At 38.9% G+C, this 26,873-nt stretch overlaps 1 protein-coding gene across 1 annotated transcript; it reads right to left on the bottom strand.

Annotated features, from left to right (window-relative positions):
- Positions 1 to 695: 695 nt before the first annotated feature.
- On the bottom strand, positions 696 to 26,873 carry LOC139016756 (leucine-rich repeat-containing protein 37B-like). Its single transcript, XM_070424982.1, has 15 exons — positions 26,829 to 26,873; positions 24,635 to 24,706; positions 21,271 to 21,342; positions 18,139 to 18,210; positions 16,974 to 17,054; positions 15,415 to 15,486; positions 14,720 to 14,794; positions 11,919 to 12,034; positions 10,016 to 10,138; positions 9,631 to 9,758; positions 8,780 to 8,878; positions 2,450 to 2,487; positions 1,087 to 1,141; positions 905 to 1,005; positions 696 to 790 (listed from the first exon to the last, which is right to left on the bottom strand). The coding sequence occupies exons 5-15, from the start codon at positions 16,991 to 16,993 to the stop codon at positions 709 to 711; spliced, it is 909 nt and encodes a 302-aa protein (XP_070281083.1). The 5' UTR covers positions 16,994 to 17,054; positions 18,139 to 18,210; positions 21,271 to 21,342; positions 24,635 to 24,706; positions 26,829 to 26,873; the 3' UTR covers positions 696 to 708.

Genomic DNA, 26,873 nt, shown 5'->3' with positions numbered 1-26,873 from the left:
GAGGGTTTTGCATACCAGCAGAACTTAGTGGCGTGCCATGTTTGGCATGCGTGCCAAGGGTTGCCCACCCCTGGCCTATGTGGTCCTCACGTCCTTGCAAGCGATGTCATCACAAGATGGCCATCACAAGATAGCCACCAAAAGATTGCCACGTGCCCAGTGCCGCTCTACGTGGTGAGGTCTAGGACTCCCATGCCTCCACACGGCACAGAGGAGGCCAGTATCGGCATCTCCTCCACCTCATGTGAAGGAGGCGGGTCCCAGTGGAAGAGACGGGTCTCGGTAGAGGATGGCAGCTGAGGGCGATTGGGCCCACAGGGGAGGGCAGCTGGGGTCAAACAGGCTGGCAGGGGAGGGCAGCTGGGGGGAATGAGGCCAGTGGGGAAGGGCAGCTGGGGGAGATCAGGCCAGCAGGGCAGTAGTTAGTTAGGCATCAATTGGGCTGGCAGGGGAGCGGTTAGGGAGCAATCAGGCTGGCAGGCGGAAGCACTTAGAGGCAATCAGGCAGACAGGCAGGCGAGTGGTTATGAGCCACTGGTACCGGATGGAGAGAGGGATGTCCGACATCCCTTGAGGTGTCCCAGATTGGAGAGGGTGCATGCCAGGCTGAGGGACACCACCACCCCCCATGCACGAATTTCACACACCGGGATGCTTTATTAATAAGCCATAATCAATCATCCTTAAGTTGGCATTCATTTTGATATTTTAGGTAGAACTTTCCCCTCCTGTGTCCTCAGCTGACTCTGAGTCAATGTTTGTTAAAGAAGGGGAGGATGTACTCCGCTTCCTAGGGTAAGAAGAAAAAGAAGAAGGTCAAGGTTTTGACTCTTGAAAGGAGCAATTCAGCTATTCATTATTTCCTCATTTTGCATAAGAATTCTGAGTGTTCCCAATTATTTACTTTTTTAGGAAGACCTCCTGCTCCTCTGACTTTGGTGTGTTTTTCTTTCTTCCATAAATATTTTTTAGCCAAAGAAGCCGCTTTCTCCAAAATCCACGTTCCTAGAAAACAGATCGGGAGACATGAACTCTACATTTGCCCTGCTTTGTCCCGCCACAGTACTTTGTCCTCCTCAAATTTACCTCTATGTCATTATCTGATGATGCCTTTGATGTCTTGAACTTGGAGAAAAAGCTGCTTGGAGGAAAATACATACCAACAGTTAGTGATTCATGCCATTCTCCATGACTCTCGCACATATAGTTCTGGTCTTATTCGGACTATTTGGATACCTGGGTCCATATTCCTGAGCAAAATCACCACAGACCTGGGACCTTGAAAATGATTCCCTGCGTGCTGGGCTTCCAGTTCTCTGTGACAGTTTAAAATGGCCCTGCAATGTCTCTGGGAGACCTATGTATGTGGCTTGGCATGGGGTATAGGCAGGATTTTCAGTGTTGCTTACTGCATTTTTAAGCATGTGCAGTGTGGACAAAAGGGGCCACATGCCAACCTGAAAAGCTCAGGGGAGGCCTGCATGGCAGTCTTGCAGACTCAGAGACCTAAAGTAACCACAAAAGATGGTCTGAAAATTACATATTTAACTGCAAACAGGTTATAGTGGGTTGTCATGTCCTAGGCCAGTATTTTCCCTGACAAAGATCAACTTAGATCTTTACTGAGCCCATTTGTCTTTTTACCTCTAAGATAACATATCTGTGAAATGTCTGGGTAATTTGTAAATTCCTTTTTTCTGGACCTTCAGGGTGCAACAAATATCACCAGGACATTTCCTCATTGTTATGTTGTCAAGTTAATTGTCAACTGTTAATGATGTGGAACTATCCTGTGTCCATCTATGTAAAAGCAGCACATGTCCACCATTTCACTTTTTATCCTATCCCAGAGGTTTTCCTGCTTTGCTTTATCCCACCTCTTTAATCTATCACCAATGGATTTCATGTAATCCACCTACATCCCTTTCCTTTGATTGCAATGCATAAATACAGATGTAACCTGCCATTCTTTGGAGCATTACCTCAATTCCTAGAGGTTCTGATTCCCAGCATGTCGACAGTTTGGCTCAAATAAACTCACAAAAATTCTTTACAATGTTTTTTTTATGTTAACAGCAGCAAAAATTCAGCACTCTTTGGGGTCACCAACCTGCACCCAATCCTGACCCAGCCTCTCTGTTTGGCCTGAGCACGCCTACCAACTCTACCACTGTAATGACAGAATTGCACACATTGCTCCTATAAAGTGACATCCTTGAGATGCTTGGTGGTTTTCAGATATGCGTACCCTTGATGACCCGTGTACTTTCACGAGTGTCCTTAAAGTGAACACAAAGGTTTAAATCTCTTGACTTTCATGATTTTGTGAGGTTTTCTGACTCAAGTGAATAATGAACCATTTTCAGAGGTCACCTCTGGCCGCTTACAGAAAGAGGAAGGTCCTTTCCTTATAAAATTCTACTTTAAAAATCTCCAGACCCTTATTTACCTTGAGCTTCGTCTTTTTTGTAACTTCCTCCGAAAAATCTATTTTGGAAGAAAACAGCATCGTGATTATTCATACAATGACCACTCTTTCTAAAACTTTATTCCTTCTCTTTTAAGTGAGATGGTAACTTTATGAGGACAGACTCTGCCTAGTCCTTTGACTCTTCCATAGTCCTATCTTAGGACCTTGCATGCAGCTGGCAATGCATTTTCTTGGCTGTTTCAGATCACATTCAGCAGATAATTCCCAATAAAAACTCTTAGAAGTAGCAAAGAAAATGAAAGTATCTACCCGAAACCTACACAGCAGCTCTGTTTTCTGTTACTATTTATCATTGTCGAGGAGGTCCTAATCAATGTAATAGGAAAAATGAAGTACTGGGAAGAAAGAGACAAAACCTATTTGCACATGAGATGATGCACAACCTAAAAAGCCCAAAAGCATAGATTAAAATTTTTTGGCAGTAATATGACAACTCAGTAAGAAGGCTAAATCAAGACATGCAAATTTCAATAGCTTTCCTACATACCACAAATAATTAATAAAAAATGAAATAGGGGAGAAACCAAGATGGCGGCATAGGTAAACACGGGAAATTGCTGCCTCCCACAACAACTTCAAAAATACAATGAAAAGACAAAACAGACATCATCCAGAACTACAGGAAGGCTGGCTGAGTGGAAATTCTACAACTAGAAGGAGAGAGAAAAGCACACTGAGAGTCAGAGGAGCTGCGAAAGTAAAGTGCAGAGGTACGGAGGCTCTAGCGCACGGAAAGGTGCTGGTACCTGAGGACGTGGCTTTCTTTTTGAATTGGGAGAGAGTCTCCAGTTCCCAACTGCTCTGAACTGCAGTTCGGGGAAGTCTCTGGGGACCCAGGACTCATACTGGGAGAAACTGGACTGTCTGGCAGCGGACAAAACTCGGAAGTTGAGGGCGGCTTTCCCTCAGAGTTGCTTGCAGCAATTACTGGGACACTGAGATTCGGGGCTTCTTAGGACAGGGCTGAGGATCAGCCATAGCTGCTTGCTCTGCCCTGTTGATTCCCTGATATCCAGCCGCACCCAGGATGAGGCAGAGGATTTGCATATGAATATCCTGGCCCTTTGCAATCTGAAAATTACCCAACAATTTGCAGCTGGGCCAGACAGACCCAGCACTTGCAAGAGAAGGCCCAAGGCCCCACAGCAGCTTGCATTGCTTCACAGCTGGGCCTCATCTGGGCACCTCCAAACCCCCCCAAAAAGAAGGGGAATCTGCAGATCTCTTTGTAGCTCCTGCTGGGTAGCCTCAGGCAGAGGCTAAATTAGCACCTCCTTAGATCCAAGAGCCAGTGTACCCAGTGGTCAGAGTGGGACCATCCAGATTACAACTCCTCAGATCCATAAGGGTCACACTCAGGTGGCAGACTCAGTGATCACCAAAGCCCCAAGGAAGCAAGTCTTGCCCCAGAAGGGTGTCTTCAGCACAGAAGTTCTCCCACTGCAGACACAGCTGATTCTCACAGCCAGTTGGCCTGGAAGTCAATTCCTCCCAGTGATAACTACAACAATCAAGGCTTAACTACAACAAGACTGTGCACAAAGCCCACAAGGGGGTGCACCAAGAATGTCCACCTCAGGTAATTGGGGAGACTAAGCCACTGGGCCCTATATGACATCTAGCACAGAAGGCCACTCTATCAACACAGGGAAGCAGCCAAAATGTGGAGACAAAGAAACATGACAGAAATGGAGGAAAGCAAACTATTGGATTTAGAGTTCAAAATCACACTTTTAAGGTTTTTCAAGAACTTTCTAGAAACCGCCGACAGATTTAGTAAGACAGAAGAGACCACCAATAAATGTAGTGAGATCCTTAAGAAATCTAGTGAGAACATCGAGGGTATGAAAAATGACCAACTAGAAATTAAGCATACACTCACTGAAATAAAGGATATTATGCAGAGTTCCAACAGCAGACTAGAGGATCGCAAGAATCAAGCCAATGATTTGAAATACGAAGAAGCAAAAAACACCCAATCAGAAAAGCAAAACTAAAAGAAATCCAAAATTATGAAAATAGTGTAAGGAGCCTCTGGGACCCCTTCAAGCATACCAACATCGGAATTATAAGGGTGCCAGGAGAAGAGAGAGAGCAAGATACTGAAAACCTATTTGAAGAAATGATGACAGAAAATGTCCCCTATCTGGTGAAAGGAATAGACTTCCAAGTCCAGGAAGTGCAGAGAACCTCAAACAAAAGAAATCCAAAGGGGACCACATCAAGACACATCATAATTAAAATACCAAGAGCAAAAGACAAAGAGAAAATCTTAAAAGCAGCAAGAGAAAAAATGTCAGTTACCTACAAGGGAGTACCCATATGACTTTCAGCTGATATCTCAACAGAAACTATGCAGGCCAGAAGAGAGTGGCAAGAAATATTCAAAGTGATGAATGCCAAGAATCTACAACCAAGATTACTTTATCCAGCAAAGCTATCATTCAAAATTGAAGGTCAGATAAAGAGCTTCACAGATAAGGAAAAGCTAAAGGAGTTCATCACCCCCAAACCAGTATTATATGAAATGCTGAAAGGTATCCTTTAAGAAGAGGAAGAAAAAGAAAAAGGTAAAGATACAAATTATGAACAACAAATACACATCTATCAACAAGTGAATCTAAAAATCAAGTAAATAAATAATCTGATGAACAGAATGAACTGGTGATTATAATAGAATCAGGGGCATAGAAAGGGCATGGACTAACTGTTCTTGTGGAGGGAAAAGGAGGGTATGTGAGAAGAAACAGGACAAAAATCATGCACCTATGGATGAGGTCAGTGGTGGTGGGGGGCAAAGGGCAGGGTTGGAACTGGGTGGAGGGGAGCTATGGGGGGAGAAAAGAGAAACAACTGTAATAATCTGAACAATGAAGATTTGAGTATTTAAAAAAATTAAAAATCCCATAAAAAATGAAAGACCATTTACAGTATCAATAAAATCTATAAAGAAACAAACTTAACAAAAAATGTTAAGACCCATTAAAACTCTTCTAAAAGACTTTAGAACGAATACACAAGTGAAGTACTATGTTCCTCCAAGGTAGTAAAGATGCCAATTCTCCCTAAATTAACCTACAAGTGCAATGTAATCCTATTCAAGTTCCAAGATGATTTTTAAACATAAACCGACCAACTGACATTTGGTAGAGAAAATATGCAATGAAATGTATGAAAAAGATCAAAAAGGAGGAGTTTAACTTCCAAAAAGGAGTTTAAAAAGGAACCGGAATTATATAGTGACAATTATATCCTCTAGGCAGTTTTGCTCAGAGGATAGAGCGTTGGCCTGAAAACTGAAGATTCCTGGGTTCCAATCTGGTCAAGGGCACATACCCGGGTGGCAGACTCCATCCCTGGCAGGGGATGTGCAAGAGGCAGCTGATCAATGATTCTCTCATCATTGATGTTTCTATCTTTCTCTCCCTCTCCCCTCCTCTCTGAAATCAATCAAAATATATGTATAGTGATACTGCTACTGGTACAAAAAAAGATAACTGGGTCAGCAGAATAGAGTCCACAGATTTCAGGTCAGTAAAGAAAGAATGAGATCTTCAATAAAACATTTTAAGACAATTGGATCTTCACATAGGAGAAAAACAGTCAACTACAAGAAAAACAAATGAAACCAATGATAGTTTTTTTTTTTAATTTGAGAAAATAAAACCCAAATATTATAAAAAGGACTAGAAGAAAATATTAGACAACTTTCATACTGTGAGGTGACAAAGACCTCGCTAATAAAATCCACACCCCATAAACCATGAGAAGATCAACAGATATGTTGACAGATGTCTACACACAGCCTACTCTTCACAGCCCTTGCCCTCTTCCACCCTGGACTGTCTTCTTCCTGTTGATTTATGGAAATCTTTTTACATTAAATAACTTAATCCTTAGTGGCTTTCATTTAATTTCAATGTTTCAAATATTCCCCAGTGTACTTTTTTGTTGTTAATCCTCACCTAAGGATATTTTTTCCATTGTCTTTCAGAGAGAGTGGGAGGGAGGGGGCAGGAGGGAAAAAAGAGAGAGAGAAATAGGAATGTGATAGAGGCACATCTACTGACTGCTTCCTGCATGCAGGTGCCCTGCAACCCAGGTACCCGCGCTTGACCTGAATCAAACCTGTGACCCTTTGGCACTCAGACTGATGCTCTCACTATTGAGCAACAGTGGCCTTGGCCCCGTGTTTTTGTCTTTAAGGACACAGAACAGCGGAGTAAGAAGCAAAGACTTCACAGTCAGGCAAAACAGGGTCCTGCTTTTGACCTTGCCACTGGGAACTTAAGTCGATCTCCATCTTTGGGAGAAGGTGGAACTATCTTCCTCACAGGATTGTGGGGATTGAATCACTCAATATGTATATGGAAACATCTTCATCCTGTGCTTGGGATCAACCAGTGCTAAGTTTGCTAATGGTGTCACAGAAAAGCTGGTCAAATCTATCAAAGTTTCTGCCTGTGGGATCAGACACAAAAAGCTATTTCCTGCCACCAGATTATAAATATATTGCTTCTGTTTTCTTCTTGTACTTATACAGGTTCTATTTTTTTTTACATTTACATAAATATGTTTGTTTAAGATGAGAATATAGATTTGCTATTATTTTCCCTCTCAAATAATTAGGTGGCTTTTCTATTCCCATTTTTCATTTTCTTCCACAGATTAGAATATTAAAATGTGACATTTCAAAAGTCTTAGGAACACATAGGTCTGAAGCCACTTGGTCTATACACATCTCTGCTCTGCTCTATGATGTGTTCACCTAGGTATTTCTGTCTTGGGGACACACATTTTAAAAAATTGTTTACCATATTTTTAAGTTCTCAAGGGAGGCGAATTCCTTACTATTACCTCAAAAAAAAGAAAAATAGTGACACAGCTCACAAAAGGACTAGGAACAGCATGGCTGGAAGACTCCGGGAAAGCTTCATGAACAAAAATAAACCTGAGCTGGCTTTTGAGATATTCACAGGACTTTCCCAGGGAGAGCACAATAAGGGAATTTTAGATGGGCAAAGGCATTTAAAAAAGTGGGAATGGGCCTGGTGTGGCTAGGTTATGGTGAGGGGTGGCTTTGGCTGGAATGGAGGACTGCCATGACTGTTGAAAGGGTAAATAAAATATATTATGTTGGATTTATAGGGTAGAGTCAAGATCGTCAGCTTATTAAATCATTCTTTTATTTTTTTAAAATATATTTTATTGATTTTTTTACAGAGAGGAAGGGAGAGGGATAGAAAGAAACATCGATGAGAGAGAAACATCGATTCAGCTGCCTCCTGCACATTCCCCACTGGGGATGTGCCCGCAACCAAGGTACATGCCCTTGACCAGAATCGAACCTGGGACCCTTCAGTCCGCAGGCCGATGCTCTATCCACTGAGCCAAACCGGTTAAGGCTTAAATCATTCTTTTAATGTCAGCAATCTGCCTGTAGGGAAAGTACACCATTATGTAATTGAACAAAAGGGACACAGACAAGCTCTAGGAACAGGTGACTCTAACATGACATGCTTTAGAGAAGCCTGATGCAGGATTTAGTTTGCAGTGTTTTAACTGAATCTACTAACACCATGCCTTACACACTGGAGAAGAAAGCTGCTAAGTAAACCTTAAGAATTGCCAAGATCACACTTTTATAGTTATGCCATGTCCCATCTGCTAGGGTGACATAGCTCCCTGAGGTTGGAGATTCTATATCTCTCCTCATTTTAGCCAACACAAAAAGAAGTCAGGAAGAGAGTAATTGGTGAGTACATCAACCTAACATCATTCATGTTGAGTTGAAGAAATTTTGCTATCATATCAATTCTGGCATATCAAACTTAAGTTTCAAAATAGTCTAGTGACTGGTTTGGCTCAGTGGATAGAGCATTGGTCTGTGGACTGAAGGGTTCCAGGTTCGATTCCAGTAAAGGGCACATGCCTGGGTTGCGGGCTTGCTCCCAATAAGGGGTTTGCAGGAGGCAGCCCATCATTGATGTTTCTATCTCTCTCTCCCTCTCCCTTCCTCTCTGAAATCAATAAAAATATATTTTTTAAAGTGGTCTAACGGCTTATTATCTTGATTTAATTTTCACAGATATCTGGGAATGGGCTTCCTTTAAACATCCCTGGAATATGATTTTTAATAAAAAAAGAATAAAGCATATCTCAGTGCTCATGACTAAAGAAGAGTATCAAGTAGGAGTAGACAGGAAAGTGGCTTTGATTTTCAGGTTGTAGGTTCTGAAACTCCTCAAAGATGGACTATATATTAGAATCTGAATTAACTTGTCTTACCACGATGAGACAGAAAACTACAAAGTAAAACATCGTTACTGCAATCACAGGTGTTGCAATGATGACTTCTTTCTTATATCTTGGCACTTCTTGCCTGAGCTAGAAGGAGAAGGAGGAGGAGGAGGAGGAGGAGGAGGGAGAGGAAGAGGGGGAGGGGGGAAGGGGAGGAGAAGAAAAAGAACAGCAACAACAACAACATTAAAAAAAAATCCACAAAGATATGGAAAGCATAAAAACTATTCTTTAGCCTATTCTAATGAATTGCTAACTATTCTTAACTACTATTCTAAAACCCCACCTTTCCACGTGGTTCTTAAGCAACATACCAAATCTTATAGGCTCTTAAAGAACATACCACATCGAATGTGTTATGTAATCTGATCATTAGCATGTTCTTGTACAATTTGTTTATCTTGGAATTTAGGTCCTCTTCTCATGTACCCTAGGAACAGTGGCACAAATCTCTAAATGAGCAAAGTGGAAGATCACTGTCTAAGCCAAAGTCACATGATCAAGACATGATTGAGACGAGGTGCCCCTGATCTTCCTACCTGGGTACTTTCATGGCATGTCCTAAACGAGTGATAGCGAACCTTTTGAGCTCGGCCTGTCAGCATTTTGAAAAACCCTAACTGAACTCTGGTGCTGTGTCACATATATTAATGTTTTGATATTTGCAACCATAATAAAACAAAGATTTATATTTTTGACATTTATTTTATATATTTAAATGTCATTTAACAAAGAAAAATCAACCAAAAAAATGAGTTCGCCTGTCACCTCTGATACGCCATCACTGTAACCTAAACTGACTATAAATCCAGGTCAGGTGTTTCAGGACCTGTCCTCACCTCATTGGACGCCTTCTCTTCCTGCTTCCTGGGGGCTTGCATCCTCTCATCTTTCCATTGTTCCGCATCCCACTCTGGGTTGGATATCTTTACTTCCTGCTCCTCGGTGAGCAGTTTCATCAGAAGGCCTATTCCAGAAAATAGAGTTTCCTCGGTTAATTTTTGAAACTTGAATAGTTAAGTTCCGGTTTAACAGAAGGATTCCTTCTGTTGTTTTTCAAATGATTCCGGGGCATATCTGCATCGTGTACATTTGAAAGAGGGAGTTTAATGAATGGGAATAAAGTTGATTCTATATCTTCTAGATTTCCCTCCAAGAAATAAGGCAATTGGTTATTTAGTGCACTATTAACATCACTTTTATCACTAAAGCCTAGCTGCTCACTCATAAGGGAAGTGTCGCTCTTTTTGTTTGAGGATGCCCTCTCTGGCTCAATTGTCAGCTCAGTTCTGATGTTCCTCCGGCCTTGCAAGGCTTTGATGACAGGTCCTGCTAATAGTTGTTCATCTGTCCAAAAAGAAGAAACCACATTTGATATTGAAAGACTCATGGGACAGATATTTGTCAGTCCAGAGCCTACATCCCAGTCCAATATATAGGGAATCGGCAAATACTTGAGTGCCATTTGGAGAGGAAAAATATAAACCCCAACTTACATCTATGATTGTTGAAAAAACCAAAGGAGAAACTGTATCTTTTTAAATAAGTGGTTATTTACTTAGAACATTCCATAACATGACATATGGTGACTATATTTAGGATTATTCCATTGGTCCCCAAGGGCCAACTGCCCGTTACTGGAGAAAAGCCAGGGCTCGAAGACCCACTCAGTTAGACGCTCTGCAGATCTACTGTGAACTCCTCACATTCACGCACCCCATCCTGTCCTGCTTCAGATGCAGAGGGGGCCTGAGCCTTCCTCTCTCCACTCTTCAGGATGCTTGTGTTCTTGCTACCATCACAGATGACCACGATTCACACCCACTGCTAACACGTCCTCATCTGGACATACCCTTCTCCACTAACCCACCGATTCCTTACTTGGGTGCTGCCTCCACATAAGCCAGCCCCATAACAGACGGCTCTAAACAGAAAAGAACAATATGTCTACCCTCGCTCTGTGCTTAAGATTTAGACAGGCACTTGGGATGTACGTTAAGAGACTTGCCAGGTTGTGCACCACTGTGGAATGTTCAATAAATCTATGGACTAATACTTGGGGTTCTAAAATACAGAAGGGAAAAAATAACTTTTGTCAGATGCCTACTTTGCTATCATTTCATGTCATTTCTTATATTTTCAGCTGTACTTGGGGAACCCTCCCAAGATTCTGACTGTGTGAAGGTCAAGTGTGCCATTGTGCAGCTGGTACACAAGGATTTTCAGAAGAATTAAAAGTATTGCTGGTGGTGATAAGGGTGAGAGAAGAAGGTAACGTCCTGGGAAAGAGCATGGGCTTGTGGAGAGCCCCAAACTGGGAGCTGGAGACCTGGGCACGCGGTGACAGCTCTTAGCCCTTTCTGATCTTGTTTTTACTCCCCTTTAAAGGAGATTAAAATGCCTAATCTGCCCACTGTTGGGGCAGAAGGGAGTAATATCATTGGTCAAAACATTGTTTTGAAAAATAAGCAACACTGACTTCATATAAGTAGCATAGATCACTGATGGAAACTTGTATTTAAGCTCTCTGGGCGTAAAAGCACATTTTGGAAGTTATCAAGTAGCTGCCAATAAACCTAATGTGGAGAAAAATACTTAAAAGCACACGACTGTTTGGTGGATAGAAAACCTTGTGCTTCAGCACAAGCTCAGAGTTGGACAGTCTAAGAAAGAGCCCTCCCATGCCTTAGAAGGGCTGAGTAGCAGCTTCTGGTGATGGATCCAAAAACTCTCAGGTTCCAAATAAAACAGCATCATTTGTACTCTTTTCATAAACTTGCAAAAACAAACAAAATAAAAATGTCTACACTGCAAAGGGTAATTGAAACCTGATGCATACAAAAGAGTTTACAAACTGTGACACACTAATGAACAAGTTCTCATTTGGAAGTAAAGCACCCAGCAGAGAGCACCACACACACGATGTGGCCATTAATGGTAAGACCCTTCCCTTCATCTGACTTTCAGCAAGGAGTAGTTCTTAAAATTTTAGAGTTGAACTCTGATTAAATGAATAAAAATAATACAGTTACTTTACTTGGCTAAAAATGTATCGTCATTGATTACAAATAAAAAGTGAAAACAAAATAAAAATTAAAAAGTTTATCATCAGGCAATTGAGACTCACCACAAGGTGTGTTGGTCACACATTCGGTCTGACAAAGCAGTTTGACCGTCTTGGCAACAGCCTCAATATGATTTTTAAATTGGCAGAGGCAGCAGGCCAAATGGTTAGGTAAGATACTATAAATGGAAACATACAGAATTATATTAGTGACAAAGGAGTTACTTGGAAAATAATTTTTTAAAAAACTTAAACGTACACCTACTGTATGACATAGCCATTCCACTTTCAGGCACTTATCAAGAGAAATAGAAGTATATTTCCATAAACAGACTTGTACATATATATTCACAATAGATTTATTTATAGTGGTCAAGAATTAGAACAACTCAAATAGCCCTCAATGTTGAAAAATACTGATATATCCATTCTTAATGAAATATTATTCAGCAATAAAAATAAATGAATTAATGATAGGCAAAACAACATTAGGCAAATATGGACTAATCCTATATAATAAAAGGCTAATAAGCAAATCGAACAAAGGGCAGAATGACCAGTTGTTATGATGTGCACTGGCCACCAGGGGGTAGACGCTCAACACAGGAGCTTCCCCCTAGTGATCACTGTGCTCCTGCAGAGAGAATGCCTCTCAGGCAGAAGCTGGGCTTATGGCTGGCGAGCACAGAGGTGGTGGCGGGAGCCACTCCTGCCTCCACAGCAATGCTAAGGATGTCCAAGTGCTAGCCTAGGCCCACTACCTATTGGGAGCCGTCATTTGGGCATCCACCAAGATCTGGGCTGAGAGACACTGCCCTGCCCGCCCCCCCCCCCCCACTGCACTATTTTCCTGCACTGGGCCTCTAATCTTGAAATAATCATCAGAATAAAGGAGGCCAGTTAGAAAAAAGTAGATACTATACGATTCATTTATATAAAGTTCTAGAAAATGCAAACTAACCAATAGTAACACAAAGCAGAGCAGTGTTTTTACAGGAATTGGGGAGGGCAAGGAGGAATGGGAAGGAAGAATTATAAAAGGGACATGATGCAGCTTTTTGAGGTTATAGAAAGTTTGTTTTTGATGATGGCTTTGTGGTGTGCACGAGGCAACCAATCAACCAATTGAAATGTCTCTCTCACATCTCTCTCTCTCTCTCTCTCTCTCTCTCTCTCTCTCTCCCCCTCTCTTCCTTTTATCCTACTCTCTTCCTCCCTTCCACCCTCACTCAAATTCAATAGGAGAAATATCTCCTGGTGAATATTAAAAAAAGACAAACAAAAACATACAAACAAAAAAACATTCCAGCCTGCCGGTGTATTTTAGAGATTGAGAATTGACATATGAACCAAGAGGTCACGGTTGGATTCCGGGTCAGGGCACAGGCCCGGCTGCAGGCTCAATCCCCAGTAGGTTACATGCAGGAAGCAGCTGATCAATGATTCTCTCATCATTGAGGTTTCTATCTCTCTCTCTCTCCCCCTCTGCCTCTCCCTCTCTAAAATAAATAAAAATATATATTTTTAAAAACTTATGGTCTTCAGTGATACGTTTAATAGAAGGCACAACCTTGGAAAATATATTTAGTAAACACATATCTTACCGAAAGGACTTTATATAAAACACTCTTAAAACTCAATAATAAGATAAATGTCAAATTAAAAGGATTTGAACAGACACTCCATTGAAAAATATATTTTCACGTAGACATTCCACACCCTCAGCTATTAGAGAAATGCAAGTTAAAATCACACTGCAATACAAATGCATTCCTACTAGAAAGGCTAGTTAAAAAAAACCACAGAAATATAAAGATCAGGTGAAAATGTGGAGCAATTGCAACTCTCATCTACCACTGGTGGGAAGGCAAGATGGTACAACCACTTTAGAACACAGTTTAGCTGTTTCTTTACTAGTTAGGTATACACTCAGCATATAATGCAGCAACCCCACCCTTAGGTATCTTACTCCAAAGCAATGAAAACATATGTTCACACAAAGACCTGCATGTGAGTATTTTTAGCAACTTAATTCATAATAGCCAAAAAACTAGAAAGAGCTCAAATATCCATTACCTGATTACTACAGAAACAAACTAGTATATACACACAATTGGAATACTACGCAGGGATAAAAAAAAAATGTACTACTGATAGATGCAACAACTAAGATGGATCTCAAAAGGATCATGCTACATGAAAGAAGCCAAACACAAAAAGCTACATTCTACATCAAGCCCATGGCCACCTGCCTCATTTATTTGGACCATGTTAGCCTTTGAGTTTGACACACTTGCTCTACATGATTTCAATTATAAGACACTCTATAAAAGGAAGGACTATAATAATAAAAAATCAGACCGGTGCTGGATAGGGGCTGGTGGTGGGAGGAGGAATTGACTGCGAAGAAATATGAGAGGATCCTAGCCGGCTTGGCTCAGTGGATAGAGCCTGTGGACTGCAGGGTCCCAGGTTCGGTTCCAGCCAAGGGCACATGTCAGAGTTGTGGGCTCACTCCCCAGTAAGGGGTGTGCAGGAGGCAGCCAATCAATGATTCTCTATCATCATTGATGTTTCTATCTCTCTCTCTCCTCCCTTCTTCTCTGAAATCAATAAAGAGATATATTTTAAAAAAAAAAAAAATATGAGGGGCCCTGTGGGGATGATAAAAGTGTTCTGGATCTCTAATGTGATGGTGGTACATTTATCAAGACTACACATTTATCAAAACTCACTAAACTGCACGCTTTAAAAGAGAGAATTATTTTAAATACAAATTATACTTCAATAAACCTGACTTAAGAACATAAAAAAGCAAACCCAAAAGAACTAAGTGAAAATAAATATAAGAAAAATCAACTTACAGTTTCTCTAACTCAGGGGCTGTCATGAGAATGTTATCAAGTGTTGTAAATGTCACTTGTGTTGTTCCCATGTCTCTGAAGGAGAAAGACCAAACATGCATGATATGAACCCAAAGACAAAAATTCTATTCTTGAAAAGACACTTAGCAACATCCATTTACTTAAATCCTGGCTTCTCTGTCAAGCCAGCTCCATAATTCAAGGTGCTTTAGTTTACTTTCCATACATAATCATTTTAGAGAGCTCTTCTTGAAGAAATTTAAATGTATTGCATCATCAAATTAATATATTTTCATCATCAAATTAATGGCTTTGGTGAACAGTACAATGTGATATTTTGTTTTTTGTTACCATCATCCTACTTCCCTTCCTCTGTTCCAACCACTATTTGATCACTCTTTTAAAAAGACAGAATGTACAACTTATTCCTTTTTTCTTTCTGAGATGCATGGTATTTCTACATGCATCTACATGTTTCATGTCAGAATGTGTTTGTCAACACTGCTCCCTTCCTCTGCTGGCTGTCTTGCCCTTGTACGGTCTTTATCACTTTCATGTGCCAATAAATCATTTTTGAGAATAACCAAGTTAAAATTTAAATTATGAGTTTTTTGTCAAAATGCAAAATAGTTCATCTTTGACAAAAGAAAGAACAGAAATCATCTCATGAGCCATGAAATTGCTGCAATACTTACAAATATTTCAACGCTGGCAAATTAAAAAGATAAGGATCTTGAATCGTCATCAGAGGATTTTCATGTAGAATTCTGAAAAATGCAATAGAATTAAAATTGTCTGCATTTTTAATAACTGCCATGAAAGTTTATATTCATTTTGTTGGTTCAAAATGTGAACGTTGAAAAGAATCATTTTCTGTCTATTCCCAGAGATCACTGTTAGAATCTGTAAAGCATTCTCTTTTGTTGTTGTTAATCTCACCCGAAGATATTTTTTCCACTTCTTTTTTTAGAGAGAGTGAGAGAGAAAAAAAAAAAAAACACATCGATGTAAGAGAGACACATCGGTTGGTTGCTTCTACCACATGACCCAATGAGGGCCAGGAATAGAACCTACAACTCAGCTATGTGCCCTTGACCAGGTATCGAACCCGCAACCCCTTGTTGTATGGGCCAATGCTCCAACCACTGTATTACACGGGCCAGGGCTATAAAGGATTCTTTATTGGGGAACTACCCAAGTCTCTGAATGAAAAAGTGGAGAAGAGAAAGTAAAAAAAAAAAAAAAAAAAAAGAGGAAAGAAGTAGATAGCAAAGAAAACTATACTGAAGAACCTTTCAGATTGAAAACCCCATTAGTGACTATGCTGATAGGAAGCTCCTGCTCTACAGGAAATGCCATTTTTTTCTTTTTTATATTTCTTTATTCATATCACAGAGGAAGGGAGAGGAGAGAGAGAGAAAGAAACATCAATGATGAGAGAATCATTGATCGGCTGCCTCCTGCACAACCCCTACTGGGGATCAAGCCTGCAACCCAGGTATGTGCCCTTGGCCAGTATCGAACCTGGGACCCTTCAGTCCGCAGGCCAACACTCTATCCACTGAGCCATGCCAGCTAGGGCAAGGAAATACCATTTCTAATGTCCTCATAATTCAAGGTGCTTTTCTTTCATCTCCAGAAATTTTTAAAAATCCAGTGTAAACCATCCAGTTAAAAAGAAAAATAGACCTAATTCTTTGGTTTTGGAGCCACAAATAGGATAGATGTAAGAGGAACTGGTGAAAGCCATGCTCCTATCACATACTCCCATGTGTATTCTTGCATCACAGGCTTTCTTACAATGTATGTAATCACCTATTTACTTGTCAATTTCTTGACTATTAGTGCCTGACATTTACTAGGAATTTAATGGATGTTTGTTTAAAAATAAATAATATTTTGATTACATATCAATCAAATAAATAAATTTCTTAATTGACACAAACTTTTATTCCCAGTGCTGAAATAAATTTTCCTCTCAATTCAGTATTACCACCCTCCCCCCTCAATTCTTGAAAACAAAGAAGCCCATGCCAAAGGTCAGTTCTGGGAAAGCAGAGCATGGCATATGTCAGTTAAACAAGTCTCTTGGACACTTTGTACCTTAGTTTCCTCATTTTAAAAAGAAAAAAAAAAGAATGGCTCTTAAGCCATTCTTCTCGAGTTCAAACTGAGCTTATATCCAGCCAACCAATCACTGTATGAAGTTTTTACACATAGCTTTTTACATGTGTTCATCTTCTATTTCACTTACAACTTGTGTAACAGCTGCATTCCATGCCAGGTCTGAAATGTTCCAAAGTTCACTTTGGTGATTAAATTGCAACCAAGATTTCTATTAAAAAAAGACAAGAGCAAAAGAAGAGAAAAAAATTCTTTCAGATCACTTATCCTTTAGCAGAGATTCTAATTTATATATGATAAAACAACCTCAATACTCCCTCTATATACCAAAATTCTTACTATGGGAGATATTTGCTTATGGTTTATGCTTTCATGTTTATACATGTGGTGCATTAGATAAAAAAAAAAAAATGCTTCTATTAAACTGATCTATATTTCTCTGAAATAAAGCTACACAACCTCAACACTATTGACATTTGGGGCTAGATAATTCTTTATCATGGGGAACTGTCCTTTGCCTTGAACAATAATTCTGGCCTCTGCCACTAGATGCCATTAGCAAATCTACAGTTCTGACAACTACAACTCTCTTTGGCTATTGCCAAGTGTCACCTGGTGCAAAATCACCCTGGTTGAGAACCACTGCTATAGTATGGTTCATACTGTTTTTAACTTTTTGAGGAAAGTCCATACTGTCTTCCACAGTGGCTACACCAGTCTGCATTCCCACCAGCAGGGGAGGAGGCTTCCTTTTTCTCCACAGTCTCACCAGTACTTATCATTTGTTGATTTGTTGATGATAGCCATTCTGATTGGTCTGAAATGTTATCTCATTATTGTTTTGAGTTGCATCTCTCTGATGATTAGTGACTTTGAACATGTTTTCATATGTCTCTGGGCGTTCTGTATGTCCTCTTTCACAAAGTGCCTATTTAGACCTGTTCCCCATTTTTGTTGGATTATTTATCTTCCTTTTGTTAAGGTGTATGAGTTCTCTGTAAATTTTGGAGATTATACGCTTATTGGAAAAATCATTGGCAAATATGTTCTCCCATGCCCTGGGCTTTCTTGTTGTTTTGTTGATGGTTTCTTTTGCTGTGCAGATAGAATGGTTCATTCGGAATGTGACAAAATTCTCACACTAATCTATGCTAGAGACAAATGGGATTTTCTACATAAATTTAGTAGTTTTCTAGTAATAAAATTTTAATCTTACTTCAAAATAAATAACAAAAAGGTTTACAATTACGTTTCATGAAATTCCTAAACACAATGAGGTTATATTTATAACTTACATATATTGTAAAAGAGGTAATGAATCAAATGCATTCTTTTCAATAAATTCTATCTTATTACAGGACAAGTCCCTAGAAAAAGTAAAAGAAAAATAGTGTTTAATTACTTATTAGTATCTAATTAGTAGGAATAACTGGTAGAGCTTACAATAATATTGAATACACAGGTTTAGTCTAAACTGAAAACCTTAAGAATTGTGATTTGAACCATCTAGAACCCATTATACTGCCCTCACTCAAAAGTCTCACCATCAGGATCTTCACAAATACAACATACAACTATAGATCTGGATACATTTTGAAGGTATTTATTCCTGAGAGCAGAAGAATTGATTAGAAGACCCTTTGTGGTCTCATCAAATTTAGACTATGAGCTAAAGTTTATATCTTCGTGTACATTTATAAATGTCTAACATTAAAAAAAAAATAGTCTCACATCTACACACCTCCCTGGTTTACTTCTGTGTTTTAGACAAATTCAATACCAGAAGAAATAAAAGATGCCTTTTCACATAACTTAAAAGGAAGTGACTGCTCTAAATAATACAGAACTTTGAACTAATACAGAACGTTGAACTAATGATACTTTCTATTATACTAATAGCAATTCATTTCTTATTATACATTGTTTTAATATCCATGTATTTAATGGCTTCAGTTGTACAGTGGTCGGACAACACAACACAACATGGTGCTGGATTTTTATTTGAAAACACCATCCCTTGTCTATAATTCACTGTCTTATTTCCATTGATTCCACTTTAGTCCCTCACTTTTCTCCTCACTTTTCTAACTGTCTTCTGACTGGTGTTTCCATCTATAATCTCCCCTTTGCTAAACCATCCTGCACACAGCCACCAGATTAACACTCCAGAAGTGGTTCTCAAATACCAAGTCAGCATGACTTGGGAACTTATTAAAGATAGAAATTCTCAGTCTGACTGTGGAGCGACTGAATTAGTAACTGAGGGTACAGCTTGGGTTTTAACAAGCCCTCCAAGTGACTCTGTTGTAGGCTAAAGCTTCTCCTCGAGCAATGGTGTGATAACTTGGTACTTGGTATTCAAAACTCCAGAAGATCTGGCTCTAATGTCCTCCTCCGCCTACGTGTACTCTACAGCTACTCAAGGTATATTTTCCCAAGCTCCTTTTGCAAGCTTATTCTACTCAAGATGTCTGTCCATTGATCCCCAAAAGCCCTTCAAGGTCGTGTTCAAACAGCATTGCTCTACTGACATCTTTGCTGATCTAACATAAAGTCTTTTTTCCCTCTGCTGTCACCAAAACCAATTTATATATTCATTTCTTACCAAATTTTAATAGAGTTATTTTTGCATCCTATCTCCTCTGAGTATAAACTCCTTAAAGTATGGACTGGGTCTTGCTCATCAGCATTGTCTACTGACATGCAAACAGGTGCAAACTGAAATATTTATCAAATAAACAAATAGCTGGGAAGTAGAGAGAAAAATGATTTTTAACAGAAATGTAGTTTTATTATTTCATGGCTCCCTCTTGTGTGCCACTGCAGCACATAGTCTTCCATTTAGCACTTGTGCTCTATGGTTTGAGTTGATATGTTTATTTTCCCTATGAGAGCATCAATTATCAGAAGGGTAGGAACCCTGACATAGCTATCTTGTGCCTATAGTTCTAGGTACAGTGCTTGGCATGTTCTGTTTTAGATTGCTTATTCATAGGCATTTTTTAATGGATGGGAATATTTTATGCTAACATCAAATAGGTAGCTTACAAAGTATTTCACAGTAGAAGTAATGAATGACATAACCTATTGAGCAGTTGTTTACTTCATTTTATTTCCTCCAAACTGTATGGAAGGTTTGAAAGCGAGATAGCAAGAAGACCAATATAAAAGTGGATGTCCCTCTGAAGTTTGAAAGGTTTAATAATACAAATGACTATTTTTAGTGTCATGTGAGGCTCTTTATACCTACTTGCCTGAAGCCTTCCATATTTGCAGAAAGAATCCATTTGCTAAATAGCATCATTCATTAGCCTAATAAGGATTTATGACAGACACACCTCTGGGTGCCATGGACAAAGAATCATAGTTGAGTTTTTATCGTAACCAACATCTCCCTATTTCTAAGTAAATAGGATACGAGAAAAGCATTTCTTCCTTGACAAGGAGGCTGAAGAGATTTTTATTTTGTAATTAGTGAATTTAGGGGCATTTCTGATATATTTACTTAGTGGAGACATTTCTAATACCACTTAACCATCATTTTAAACATTTACTTTTAGTATTGGTATACCAATTCTTGCATTGAAATCCTCAACACCAGTCTGCTCTCTTCATAATATAATATGTTCTTAATAATATTTTTTACATAAGTCATCTGCTAAAACATTTAATAGTAAATGTTAATCTAATTTAGAATCAATTATAAAAAAATTTTGGGTTAATGGCATTCAAATTAATGTAAATGCTTTATAGTTTCTTGTCCTATAGGAGGCAATTTGAGGTTAAGCTAAATTCCTCTCATTTGACTAAATCAACATTTTAAAACCTTTTATGTAAAGGTCAGACAGTAAATATTTTAGGCTTTGCAGGCCACAAATAGTCTGTCTTGCATATTCTTCTTTGTTTCTTTTCTTTCAAAGTCCTTTAAAAGTGTGAAAATCCTTCTTAATTTATGTGCTGTAAGATCCAAACAATCTGGAGGAGGAAGGAGGTGGCCAGGGAGAGGTAAATGGGGGGGAAAGGATACTTATGTAATACTTTAAAAAATAAAGAATTTAAATTAAAAAAACGTAATGAGCAATCATAGGCCCAATTTGATTCTTGGGCCCTAAACTAAATATAAATATAAGCAGATGGTATATAAACCTTATATAACAAGGCTCATAATGGTGTGTATCATTACTCAGACCTCATCACCACTTTTACTCCATAACTGAAGAGTTTTTCCTATCAATATTTTGTCTAGAGGGCAAAACTGAAACTGAAAATGCATAGGAGATATTAAATGCTAGAGATGAGCTACACAGACTTATGGAATTGTAGAATTTTATTGCTGGAAGAAATTGTAGAAATTTTTTCATTTGAACCCCTTATTTATTTTATAGATAACATAACTAAAATCTCATAAGTAAATACAATTAACTTACAAATACTGGAGGGAAGCCAGGCCTTCAAATGAATCTTTACGTAATTCTCTCAAATTATTTGCACTGAGATTTCTGAAAAATGAAAAGGTTATATCTGGATCAAAATGCAAAATAACTACAATTATTTCCTGCACAGAAATATATATGGGGAAACCTGGGTAATGGTGCCCGCGAAATACCCTAATTCTTATTTAATCGAAGGAAGATAATCTGTGTGTTTTTTTTCAAACCTTTCTTCTCCCGTCCTCTTTTGCAAACAATATAGCATTCTAAAGTGGATTCACTTTCTTTACTCAGCTTTCTTTCTTTCCAAAGAACTTACCAATGTTTGAAATGATATGTACCTAGTTCATACGTATATATGTGTGTATATATATACACAATATAGGCCTAGTGCACAAAATTCTTGAATAGGGTAGGGTCCATATACCTGGCTGGTGATCAGGGCTAATTGGGACCTTCCGGCTGCCTGGCCAGGGCCTCCCTTCCCTGGTTGCTGGCTGCTGGCCAGGGCCTTCCTTCATTTGTTTCGCACCACTCCCTGATGGTCAGCGCACATCTTAGCAAGCCATCGGCCTCCCAGTTGAATTCCCATGGGGACAATATGCATATTAGGCTTTTATATATATAGGTATTCATTTTCATATTATATACTTGTAAACCCCTTGAAAAATGGAGTAATTTGTCTACTTTGTTCTTGAGCATGTAATTCTGGCACATAAAACAGTTCCTGGCACACAGCAGACGTTCCATAAATACCTTTTCCATGATTTCAGAAAATGACAAACATCATTTTCAGTCTACTACTTTTGTTTAAAACAAATCATCCATTTACTATTACTCATGAGAATAAGCACAGCTTTACAGGCAAGGAACTGTCTTTCTTTTCCTCTACATTTGTGACTATTAATCTTTGGAGACAAGAGCCCTGTGAGAATTTCATAAAACTATGGACCCTTTCCCTAGAAAACTACACTTTCTTGAATACATGCCAAAGTGTGCATATAATTTTCATTTGCTGATTACCACTTCAGGCCAGAGTCAGTGAATAGCATTGTATGGATTGAATTCAGGGGGCCAAACCTGAATGGGAAATAAAATTACATCTCTATTTTCATGAACATCTACCAAAAATTAGCATTGCCCTACATTGTGAATGTAGGCAACAAACCATACTAGATTAACAGTATAGTACTTCATTAGGTCTCCAATAAATTCACAGATGTTTTCATATAATATATTTGTTGCAGATATCTCAAAATAACATTTATTCTCATGACTACATTGAAGTTATAATAGTTATCAGATCAACCACTATAGCTTGTGTTACTTATAAGTGGAGCAGATTTGCCATGGCTGGTTTTGCTTAGTGGTTAGAGTGTTGGCCAACAAACCAAAAGGTCATGGGTTCAATTCCCAGTCAAGGGCACATACCTTGCTGGTAGGTTCAATCCCTAGCCCCAAACCAGCAGGAGGCAGTCAATCGATATCTCTTTCTCATGTCTTTCTATGTCTCTCTCTCTCTCTCTTTCTCTCTTTCCCTCTTTCCACTCTCTTTGAAAAATATTAATGGAAAAAATATCTTAGGACAAAGATTAAAGAAAAACGTAAAAAAGAGAAGTAGTATCAATAATATTTTTATTGCTTTAATTTAAAAGTATACTTTTGTTAATTTTACAGAGGAAGGAAGAGGTAGAAAGAGAGAGAGAAACATCAATGATGAGAGAGAATGATTGATCAGCTTCCTCCTGCACAGCCCACTGGGGGTTGAGCCTGCAACTGGACATGTGTCCTCAATGGGAATCCCACAGTGACTTCGATGTGCATAGGCTGACACTCAACCACTGAGTCATGGTGGCTGGCCTTTCAATAATCTATTTTTTAAAAAATTTTAGACCTAGCTGGTTTGGCTCAGTGGATAGAATGTCTGCCTATTGACCAAAGGTCCCGGGTTCAATTCTGGTCAAGGGCACATACTTGGGTTGCAGGCTCTTCCCCAGCCCAGGCCTGTTAGGGGCTCCTGCAGGAAGCAACCAATCAATGTGTCTCTCTCACATTGATATTTCTCTCTGTCTTTACCTCTCTCTTACACTCTCTCCAGAAATCAAAGGGGAAATATCCTCAGGGGAGGATTAAAAAATAAATAATCATAGGAAAATAAAAAATGTTTTTAAATACGCATTTTAATAATAGCTTTCCTTTATTTCCATATATATTTTAACTTATACATCTTTTAAAAATATAGTCCTCAAGAATATAGGCTTCTGCAGATAACCAAGAGATATTTGGGAGGAAAAATGGTAAGAAATGGTGCAGTGTGGGGGGTCCACTGACTCTAAGTTAGGAAGGCAGCCAATCAATGGATTCTCTCTCATCATGGATGTTTCTATCTCTCTCTCTCTCCCTCTTCCTTTCTGGGATCAATAAAAAATTATTTTTAAGAAACAGATGTTCAATAAATAAATAAAAGTATCTGAATTCACAAGTAATCAGAAAAATTCAAACTTAGGTGGGACCGCCTTTATTCACCCATTAGATCAGCCAAAAAATGGAGACTATCTAGTGATGGAAGGATAGAAGACAATAAATACTGTAGTTGCCCACTTAGTGGTGTATAAATTGGCATAATTTCTTTAAGGAAAATTAAATGCTGTATCAATATAGTTTCATCCCAACAATTCCATTTCTAAATATCTACTCTACATAAATACCAGCCCATGGTCCCAAAGATGCATGGACAAGAATGTATGTTGCATCAAATACATGTAACAAGAAAACTGGACATAATCTAAATAGCCATCAATAGGGGGATTATTAAACTATGAAATATTCTGAAACAGTTTAAATGAATTGGGTAACCCTCTCTCTAACAAGAAGGAAACATGTGTAAGATATATTATGAGGAGAAAGAATCAAGACGTAGGATGTCATCAATTATGTAAAGAAAGATATGAAAATCACATAACATACCTATTTTGCTATCTGTAAATATGTATGTAGGCAAATGCATTGAAAAGGATATGTAAGGAAATATAGGAAACATAGAGAAGCAGTTACCTTCGGGTGGGGATGAGGACACAAGCAGGGTTTTCAGTATATCTGCTCTCTAATTTTCATATATTAAAAAAAATAATCATGTATTGCTTATCATAATAGAAAATAAGTTTCAATTGACTGCGATTATAAAGAGGGCCTACCAAATTTAATTTTTTAAAATGAACAGAATTGCAATCAATAGACTTGATGTGGGATACAGAGTAGGAAATACCTTTTCTCAGAGCTACTGACCTCAAAATTCTGGACCAAGAAGTTCTTACAATGCAGTTAGTTTTTTTAAATTTACGTATGGAGAGAATATACTCACAGTTTCTCAACCAAATGGTATGACTTCCACGTATCTTTACCAATGTAAGAAATGGCGTTTCCTTGCAAGTTTCTGCAAAGAAACAGTTAATATCATTGAATAAGTAAGAAACAAATGAACAGAATAAGTAAAACAATCATTGCAACCTTGATATTTAAATGGAGGAAACACAAGCTTTCTAATCTACACATCTGACAGTTTTCCAGTTTGCACAATTAATAAAGATATAATGTGAGCTCCAGTTGGTTTTGCTCAGTGGATAGAGCATCAGCTTGTGGACTCAGGGGTCCCAGGTTCAATTCTGGTCAAAGGCACATGCCTGGGTTGTGGCTCCATCCCCAGTAGGGGGCGTGAAGTAAGCAGCAGATCAATGATTCTCATCATTCATCTCATCATTGATTCTCATCATTGACCTCATCATTCTCTCTCTCCCTCTCCCCTCCTCTCTGAAATCAATAATAATGTATTTTTTTTTAAAACCCACAAACAGTGAGAATGTGTCCATGAATTACAAGTGTTTAAAAGAAGCTGTTAAATTCCTGAGGTTCAGTTTCAAACACTAATTCTGTGGATGACTTTGAATCTTTAGCTTTGTCCTCATCCCTCAGCAATAACTTACCTATTCAGTTTACATATTTTTCAGGAAGGTCAGAAAAAGTCAGTTATCTGTCTGCCCCTCTGCCTAGTGGACATCTCCTCTCAAGTAGAAGCCTTCTTGTTGCTTTTTGCTCACCAATGAAAGAAGCCCAAACTGAGCTCACCTCCTAAACCTGGCTCTCTTTCACAACTGCTGTATGCCCACCTGTCATACCACCATCATTCTCCTCATCATCCAGGACAGAAATTTTCCAGGCTCATATTTGATCTTTCTCTTTACTGTACATCCCATCCTCACTCCAGTCAATTACTAAAGCTTGTCAGTTCTTCCTTTATAGTGTTCTGAGGATTTTCTTTCTTCTTCTATCACAACATTCTGATTCAGAGTCTTCTCACTGAACTCCTAGAGTATTTTACTTGGTCTCCCTGAGTCAAGATTTCCTTTCAAGATCACTCTACCTATGGAATCTGAAATAATCCCCACCCCGTCCACCCCCCTTTTTTTTTACTCATCTGTCTTTCTCACTTGAAAACTTTCACTAGAACTCCTTTTTTCAGTGTAACTTCGAAACCCCTAGATCTGATAGTCAAGAGTTTTCATCATCATATTTATCACTACTTCCTAAATCAATTCTTTATAACCAGACTGGTCTATTAAGTCATGATCATTCCTGTAGCCATGCCTTTGCCCTACTGTACTCACTATTTTACCAAACCATAGCCTCCCTTAAGTCCCAGCTAAACTTCTGGGTTATCCATGCAGCTTTCCCTGACTTCCTTACACCAATAACTAAAGATTCTGCTGTATTATAGCACCTCTGGCCTGTATTTCTTTCAGAGCTTAATTATATATCACCTCCTTTTTTATGTATATTCCCTTTCTTCCCCCCTACCACTGTCATGTTCCATAGACAAAGTCATACTTCTGTGGCTCACACAGTACTTAAACCTGGGCTGGGAACAAAATGGGTCATTTATATAGAAAGCCAGGCGGCAAAGATAAGTTCTAGGTATGACTGAGGGATCAAATAATAATAGCGAACACAGACATATGTTAGGAAATTTTATAAATTATATATATGTATACACACACACACACACACACACACACACACACACATTAACTCTCCTAAAACTCACAACAATCCTATGTAAAGGTAACTATATAATCTTCATTTTACAGGTGAGGAAATTGAGTCTCAACACTAATAAAGGCGTAGTGGGTTCCAAGCCAGTCACTCTGGTTGTAGAATCTCTACTCCTAACCACTTTGTTGTATCACCACCAATGAGTCTGGGAGAGGGCCATGTGGCTATAAAGAGAATGAAGCATAAGTGGGAGGACAGTAGAGGTTAAGGAATGAAGTGCTAGGGCTAAAAATTTGGAAAAATAATATGGGCAATTACAAGCAAAAGACTGGTTAAGGGGGAACAAAGTATTAAGAAGAATAAAGATAAGGAAGAGCTATCAAACAAAGATAAAAACAAAGTCATTCAACATGATTTGGGGGAGATGAGGAAGGCCCAGGAAGACCTCAAGGAAAAGGCTGCCATGTCAGCCAGGATGCAGAGAGCAAATGAGGAAAGGCAATACTTACAAGATGGTGAAGGTGCCATTATAGGTGCTGGGCTCTGGTACTGGC

This window comes from Myotis yumanensis, unplaced genomic scaffold (genome assembly GCF_028538775.1).
Source record: "Myotis yumanensis isolate MYYU_CA2020_CCGP unplaced genomic scaffold, mMyoYum1.0.hap1 SCAF_9, whole genome shotgun sequence".
Lineage (NCBI taxonomy): Eukaryota > Metazoa > Chordata > Mammalia > Chiroptera > Vespertilionidae > Myotis > Myotis yumanensis.
This window is presented reverse-complemented; position numbering and strand designations above follow the sequence as displayed.

Coding starts and splice junctions, on each gene's coding strand:
- LOC139016756 (XM_070424982.1), bottom strand. CDS start 16,993: ATGCAGCTGTTACACAAGTT. Junction 10,139..11,918: donor TGTGACCAACACACCTTGTG/GTGAGTCTCAAT, acceptor CTTTTTGGACAG/ATGAACAACTATTAGCAGGA. Junction 1,006..1,086: donor CATCAGATAATGACATAGAG/GTAAATTTGAGG, acceptor TCTGTTTTCTAG/GAACGTGGATTTTGGAGAAA.